Below are 8,215 nucleotides of genomic sequence, written 5' to 3' on the forward strand. Positions count from 1 at the left end.
TAAGAAGTTGCTATGGCTGATGTCAAAGAGATTATTGCCTGTGTTCTCTTCTAGGATTTTAATGGTTTTTTATGTCACATTTAGGTCTTTCATTCATTTTGAATTTATTTTTCCATTGGATATTCTTTCCTACTTTGTCAAAGATTAGCTGATTGTTTTTTTTTTTTTTTAAGATTGGCTGATTGTATAGTTGTGTGTCTACTTCTATGTTTTCTATTCTGTTCCATTGATCTATGTGTCTGTTTTTGTGCTGATACCATTCTGTCTTGATAACTGTAGCTTTGTAATATAACTTGAAGTCCAGAATTGTGATGCTTGCAGCTTTGCTTTTCCTTTCTTTGCTGGCTTTAGGCTTCATTTGTTGTTCTTTTTCTAGCTCCTTTAGGTGTAAGGTTGATTACGTATATGAGATTTTTCTTGTTTCTGGAGCTAGGCCTGTATTGCTATACACTCTCTCTTAGGACTGTGTTTGCTGCATCCCAAAGGTTTTGGATTATTGTGTCTCATTCCTTTGATTCCATGTATTTTTTTTTTATTTCTTCTTTAATTTCCTGGTTGACTCATTTATTTTTTAGTAGGATATTCTTTAGCCTTCATGTATTTGTGGTCTTTCCAAACTTTTTCTTGCAGTTAACTTCAAGATTCATAGTGTTGTGGTTTGGAAAATATGCATGGTATGATCTTAATATTTTTGTACTTGTTGAGACCTGATTTGTGACCTAATATGTGATCTATTCTGGAGAATGTCCCATGTGCACTTGAAAAGAATGTGTATTCTACTGCTTTAGGATGAAATGATCTGAATAAATCTATTAAGTCCATCTGGGCTAGTGTGTCATTCAAAGCCATTGTTTCCTTGTTGATTTTCTGCTTAGATGATCTGTTCATTGATGTAAATGGGGTGTTAACATCCCCTATTATTGTATCATTATCAATGAATTACTTGTTTGTTCTTATTTTATATACTTGGCTGCTCCCAAGTTGGGGGCATATTTACAATTATTAGATCTTCTTGTTGGATAGACCCCTTTATTATGATATAGTGCCCTTCTTTATCTCTTGTTACAGTCTTTTTTTTTCCCCCTCAAGTTTCAGATATTTATTATTCAGTGTAAACCCCAACACATACACCAGCATGATTTCGTGCATTTAGAGGGTAAATATTTCCTGGATAAGTGGAAAATTGTGCAGATGGTTTCTGGAAGACCTTCATTCTAAGCAGCTTTATAGTGAAACATTTCATTTAGAAGTCTGGACCTTCTTTCTTCAGTTTGCTGTAATCTACATTAACTGAGTAGATCTTGTATTGATCATTGGGACCCAGTTTGTTCCAAGGTTCTGGGTTATTCTTCCTATCCCAATTAACATCTGGATTGAACAATGCCAAGTGCAACACATACAGCGCTGCTCCAGTACCTCCTGCCCCAATAAATATGAAGAGGGGGATCAGGCTTGGATGTTTCTTGGCCTGACTGATGATCTGGCGTAACATGGTTGCGGCAGAGGTCTCCCGTGCAGAAGGAAAAACCGAGTTGCTGCAAGGCCCTGAACTAAGTAATGCCTCTTGTTAGTCTTTGGTTTAAAATCTTGTTTGTCTGATAACAAGTATTCCTATCTGGATTTCTTTTGACATCCATCACCATGAAAAATATTTCTCCTTCTCCTCACTTCCAATCTAGAGGTGTCTTTAGGTCTAAGATGAGTCTGTTATAGGCAGCATATAGATGGCTCTTGTTTTTTAATCCATTTGACTCCTTAAGTTTTTTTTATCAGAGTATTAGGCCATTTACATTCAGGGTAATTATTAATAGATATGAATTTACTACCATTTTATTGCTTATTTTGTCATTTTTTTTCTGTAGATTTTGTTTCTTTCTAGTCTTTTTCCCCTTAATATTTCCTGCAGGGCTTCTTTAGTGCACAAAAACTCCTTTAGTTTTAGTTTGAGAAACTCTTTATCTCTCCCTCAATCGTGAATGATAGCTTCCTAGATAGAGTATTCTTGGCTGTAGATTTTTCCTATTCAGCACCTCGAACATATCATGCTACTCCTCTCTGGCCTGCCAAGTTTCTGTGGAGAAATCTGCTGCTACCTTTATTTTTTTATTTTTCTTTTTTTAAAAAAAACTTTATTTATTCATAGAGAGAAAGAGACAGAGAGAGAGGCAGAGACACAGGCAGAGGGAGAAGCAGGCTCCATGCATGGAACCCAACATGGGACTCGAGCCTGAGGCTCCAGAATCACACTCCGGGCTGAAGGCAGTGCTAAACCGCTGGGCCACCAGGGATGCCCTGCTGCTACCTTTGTCTTCCCTTGTAAGTTAGGGATTTGTTTTGTCTTGCATCTTTTAGGATTTTTTATCTCTACATTTTGCAAATTGAACGATAATATGTCTTGGCATTGGCTTACTTTTGTTGATTTTGATGGGAGTTCTCTGTGCTTCCTGGATTTGGAAGTCTGTCTCCCTTCTCCCTGCCTCCCCCTCCCTCACACACACACATTAGGGGAAATTTTCAGCTATAATTTCCTCAAATAAACATTCTGTCCTTTTCTCTATTTTCTTTTTCTGGGTCTCCTATGATAGGAATGTTATTATGTTTCATGGAATCATGGAGTTCCCTAATTCTACTTTCTGATCTGAGATTTTTCTTACCCTCTTTTGATCAGCTTCATTATTTTCCATAATTCTATCTTCTATATCATTTATTCATTCTTCTGCTTCTTCCATCCTTGTGATGATTGCATCCAGTCAGTTTTGAATCTAAGATACTGCATTTTTAATTTTGGTCTGATTGGTCTTCAGTTGTTTTTTTTTTTTTTTTTTTTTTTTAATCTTTGTAAGGGCCACCTTGATCTTTTGATGTCTTCTATGCTTTTCTCAAGCTAAGCTAGTATCCTTATGATTGTTGTTTTAGGTTCTGGATCAGGCATATTACTTTTATGTTTCCGTTAGATCTCTGGCCATGACCTATTCTTGTTCTTTCTTTTGGGATGAATTCCTCCATCTTGGCATTTTGTCTAGGTCTCTGTCTTCTTTTCACCTCTAACAAGAGGTGTTAGGAAACCTCTTGTTTCCTGCTCCTGAAGGTAATGGTTTTATCAATGAGGTCATACACTGTCCAGGATGTGGTGCTTCAGGAAATGTCTCTGGTATATGCTGTGTGCACTCTGCAGCTGTGTTATGGCTCCTCTCTTCCTCAGGTCGGTCCTCTGCAGGGTTTCTCCTTGCCTGCAGTGGGAGTGATTAGACTTTGGCCAGAGTGTGGCAAGTTTTAATTAGGTATGCTCTGGTCTGCTTGTTAGAATAGACTTTTTTTTTTTTTGTTGTTAGAATAGACTTGAAGCAATTTCCACTAGAGCTGAAGCTCTGCAGCACTCTATGGCCGGTAGACTTGTGTATGTGGAGGTTTGTGCTGGTCTTCAGAGGGAGGGGTCCACTGTGTTGGTTCTCAGGCACACCTGCTCAAGGAAAGCTGTGCCAGCAGAGCACAGCACAACAGGTTTTGGTGTAAGCCAAAACAGCCAGTGTTGGTGCTGTGTTGTTTACTTAGGAGCAGGGAAGATGGTACTAGCCAGCTCTTTTGTCCCTGGAGAGAGGAGTTCATGCTTGCTACTGTCAGGGAAGCCCTCATTGAGCAAATAATTTATCCTTATGTGTCATAGGTGTTTTTCAGATTGCTGTTTTCACTGTGTCTGAGTTGCTTGCTCACCTGGAGCAGGACAGTGCACTTTGGGCTCTATCCCAGCCAGGCTGGCTGAGTGCTTTAAAACTCCTAACTTTAGGGACCTGGCATGGTGGGGACCCACGCTGATCCTCTGGGGAAGGGTCTCCCTGCACTGGGATGGATACAGGCTTGACTCTGTATGGCAGTTGTACTAGAGTGCAGGAGCGTGGGGTCTGGAGCAAAAAGCACTAAAGAGCCAGTGTCCAGGTTAGCTGTCCTCAGCAGGTATCTGTACCAATGCTGAGGGGTGGGGGGAAGATAATGGTGCCCATCAGCTCCTTTGTCCCCAGAGAGGCAATGCTGCTGGTCTCAGATCCGCTCCTGTCTTTCCCAGTGTGTCCCAGGAGAATCCTCAGATTGGCCCATCTATCCCTAGGCCCTTGCCCTCCTTCTCAATAGGAACACTGAAGTACCCTCAGGTCTCCACAGCTGCCATGCTGCAGACATCTAAAACTTCAGTCCTGCTGGTTGTCCCTTGAGTTTTCTCAGCCAGTGGCTTTGGGGAAAGTGTTTTCTTTTTGCCATCTTGACTCCTCCCCTTCAAAGCACCCACAAGCATCTTTTTCCCCAAACCACATCTCTGCCCCACCTACCTTCCACAATGTGGCCATCTCTCTCCTAGTTGTGCAGTTTGTTCTGTCAGTCCTTATACTGATTTCCTGGTTATTCAAAATGATTTGGTATCTATCTAGCTGTGTTCAACGGATGAGGCAAGCCTACAGTCCTCCTACTACTCTGCCATCTTAGCTCCTCCATTATGTAACATTGTTAACACTGTTTATATTAGCTTTAACTTTAGTGATCAAAGGAATTTTCTTTTCTCCACACAATAAAGAAAATTAGAGAACAGAAAATGAAATGATTAGCTATTTTTTCTCCATAACACTTATTTCATATCATTTCTCTAATTTTTAGGCAAAAATAAACAGATATTATCCAAAGGTAGTGTTTGTTAATTGATTGACATTTTAAGAAATAAAAGTAAAAATTTTAGTGACTAACGCCTTGTCTATTTAGGCGTTATTTAGAAACTGTCTAGATTTCCAAATATTCTTTATTAACTTATTTACATAAGATCAAGTTAATTGAGAGAAAAATTTAAATGCAGTTAACAAATTTTGACATGTATACACTTATAAAGAAGGACAGATGATTTAGACAGTAACTTGAGGTTTTAAAATTTTATCAAGCTATCTAATCAAAAAAAAAAAGCCCATACTTGGGGATCCCTGGGTGGCTCAGCGGTTTGGCGCCTGCCTTTGGCCCAGGGCGTGATCCTGGAGTCCCGGGTTCGAGTCCCATGTCGGGCTCCCAACACGGAGCCTGCTTCTCCCTCCTCCTGTGTCTCTGCCTCTCTCTCTCTATCATAAATAAATAAATCTTAAAAAAGAAAAAAAAAAAAAAAGCCCATACTTGCTATTCTTTGAAGTATGGGAAGGAACAACAGGATACCACCTATATTAAGATATTTCTTTTTTAGAAAAACAAGACAAAGAATCTCCTCATAAGATTTCTTCACTTTTTGTTTTAGGTTCTTCCTAAATGCACAACTTTGTTCACGTTAAAAGCCCCCCCAAAAGGTCAGTGCAATTCCAAATTGTTCTTGGTGAAACTGTGCCAGTTACAGTATTTGTATTGTAGAGAAAAGATACTCCTGGAAAAAGCACAGTTTTAGATTGAGATCTTGTGAGAACTGGTAGGGTCTTTTTTTATTTTATTTAATTAATTAATTTATTTATTCATGAGGGACACAGAGGGAGAGGCAGAGACATAGGCAGAGGGAGAAGCAGGCTCCATGCAAGGAGCCTGATGTGGCACTTACCCCAGGACTTGATCATGACCTGAGCCAAAGGCAGATGCTCAACCACCAAGCCACCCAGATGCCCCAGAACTGGTATGGTCCTCAAAAGTAGTGGTAGGGGCACCTGGGTAACTCAGTTGGTGGAGTGTCTAGCTCAGGTCATGAGCTCAGAGTCCTAAGATCAAGCCCCATGTCGGGTTCCATGTTCAGCAAGTAGTCGGTTTAAGGTTTTTTTCTCTCTGTCTGCTCCTCTCCCAGCCACTGTTCTCTCAAGTAAATACATTAAAAAAAAAAAAAAAGAAGAAGAAGAAGAAGGTAGTGCTAGTGTTTGGGTAACTTCATCTGCCTTAGCCTAACCAAATGCTAATGGTCACCAATGAGAGGTCAGACAAAATCTCCTGAAACAAGGCAGATGAAATTAAACAGAGCAATTTTCAGAGGCCTAAAGACAAGACTAGGCAAGAAGTCCTTAAAAGGTTTTGAAATGAAATGAGGCAAAGGAATGCCAATATGGGGAACTATTTGGGTCCAGCTTGGGGTGAACTTACCATGCTTGGCAGGTAAATTTTAAGCTCCCAAGATCTTGCCTCCTGACAGTCACAGATTTGCATAATTCCCTTCTTTCTTGCATTTAGCCAGACTTATGACTTGCTTCTAACCAATGGAATACAATAAAGGTGATGGAATATATGTGACTGCATTTGCATGATTATTTAAGAGTGTAGCACCCATCTTGCTAGTTTCTCTCAATACTGGGTTTAAAAAGCAACTTGCCATTCATCCTGCAACCATACAACCACAAAGAAATGAACTCTGCCAACAATCTGAGAGCTCTGAAGCAGATCCTTTCCCAGTCAAGGCTCTGACGAAAACTCAGCCTTGTGAGACCCCAGGCCGACTAAGCCCTGCTAAGCCCAAACTTCTTTTTTGTAATTTATTTAGATTTTAGTTAACTAACATGCAGCGCAATACTGGTTTCTGGAGTAGAATTCAGTGATTTCATCACTTACATACCACACCCAGTGCTCATCACAAGTGCCCCCTTTAATACCCATCACCCATCTAGCCCATCCCCCACTCGCACCCCTCCATCAACCCTCAGTTTGTTCTTTGTCATTAAGAATCTCTTAAGGTTTGTTTCCCTCTCTCCTTTTTCTCTTTTCTTCCTTCCCATATGTTCATATTTTCTTTCTTAAATTCCGCATATGGAGAAGATCATATGGTATTTGTTTTTCTCTGACTTTTTTCCACTTAGCATAATATACTCTAGCTCCGTCCATGTCACTGCAAACATAAACCCAAACTTTTGACCCACAGAAACAATGAGGTGGTAAGTGTTTGTTGCTTTATGCAACACAGTTTGTTGTAATTTGTTACACAGCAATCAGTGCAACTAATGCACTAGCCTATGCCCATGTTCTAGACAATTTAACTTCTAAATTCAACTTAACATTTAGATCCTTTTTTCTAGTCATGGGATGCTGAGATTAAAGTTACTTACCAAACTTTATTAGATTCTTTGGGTAAAAATTAACCAATGTTCTTTTCCCCATTTAAACAGCATTAATATCAGCATAGTGAAAGATATGGCAATAAATTACCAGGGACCAGCTTCATTTACACAGCTATCCTCAACTGCAGCAAGGACACATTTTGTTGGAGCATAGGTCTCTCTCTAATTAGAATCAGCTTTCTCAAGTTAGTGTCCTTTGGTTTTACATTCCCTCCAGGACTTACATATCAGATATTCAATAACAGTTGGATTAAAACTGTAATTGCATTTAAGCTTAATAATTAATGTTATCTGGGGTACCTGGGTGGCATAGTTGGTTGAACATCCAACTCTTGATTTTGGCTAGTGTTGTGATCTCAGGGTCCGGGGATTGAGCCCTATATTGGGCTTTGTGCTCAGTAGGAAGTCTGCTTGAGATTCTCTCTCTCCCTCTTCCTCTCTCTCTCTCTGCCCTCCTCCCTGTTCTATCTCACTCTCTAAAATAAATAAATAAATAAATAAATAAATAAATAAATAAATAAATAAATCTTTAAAAAAAAATTAATGATTTCTAGCTCATTTCAGGTGGTACTTCTGCTTGATGCCCCAAAACATCAAGATCTATGACAGGATGAATACTAGGACCTAAATTATACATAGTAAGCCAATGTTATTGCTGCCCAAACTAAATCTCACAAGAGACAAAGGAAAATAACTGGTAACTAGAATTCAGAGATTCTTCACCATCATCTTCAATTAGCTGCCACAAAATTTCCCAGTATTGAACCTCTCCTAAAATTCTTACTTCTCCCAATCCCTCCAGGTATCTGAAATAGGAAAAGAAGGAAATAAAACAATTCTCTCTAAAAGATTTCTCCCTTCTTTTTCATCTTTCAAATAGCAATCTCAATTGTTGGCAGTTTCTTAGGAATTCAAAGAACATCAATAAAATTTAGGCCACATTAGATTTATAATTAGAATACAGATCCCATTTTTGGCACTAAGTTTAAGAATAAATGCCGCCAACTCTATGTATATAGTTATAGACACTAAAGCACAAAGCAGCCAATCTAGCTTCATCCAATGCTTAATTACTGTGGCTGAGTCTCTGTTTTCTCTCTTTTTTGAAAAATATTTTATTTATTTATTCATGAGAGACACACACAGAGAGAGGCAGAGACACAGACAGAGGGAGA

General features: G+C 39.2%; 1 protein-coding gene across 1 annotated transcript; it reads right to left on the bottom strand.

The window, feature by feature from the left end:
- Positions 1-1,055: 1,055 nt before the first annotated feature.
- Positions 1,056-1,537, bottom strand: LOC112675526 (cytochrome c oxidase subunit NDUFA4-like). Its single transcript, XM_035695990.2, has one exon. It carries the CDS (start codon positions 1,490-1,492, stop codon positions 1,244-1,246), a length of 249 nt encoding a protein of 82 aa, XP_035551883.1. The 5' UTR covers positions 1,493-1,537; the 3' UTR covers positions 1,056-1,243.
- Positions 1,538-8,215: the final 6,678 nt, after the last annotated feature.

This window comes from Canis lupus, chromosome 10 (assembly GCF_003254725.2).
Source record: "Canis lupus dingo isolate Sandy chromosome 10, ASM325472v2, whole genome shotgun sequence".
NCBI lineage: Eukaryota > Metazoa > Chordata > Mammalia > Carnivora > Canidae > Canis > Canis lupus.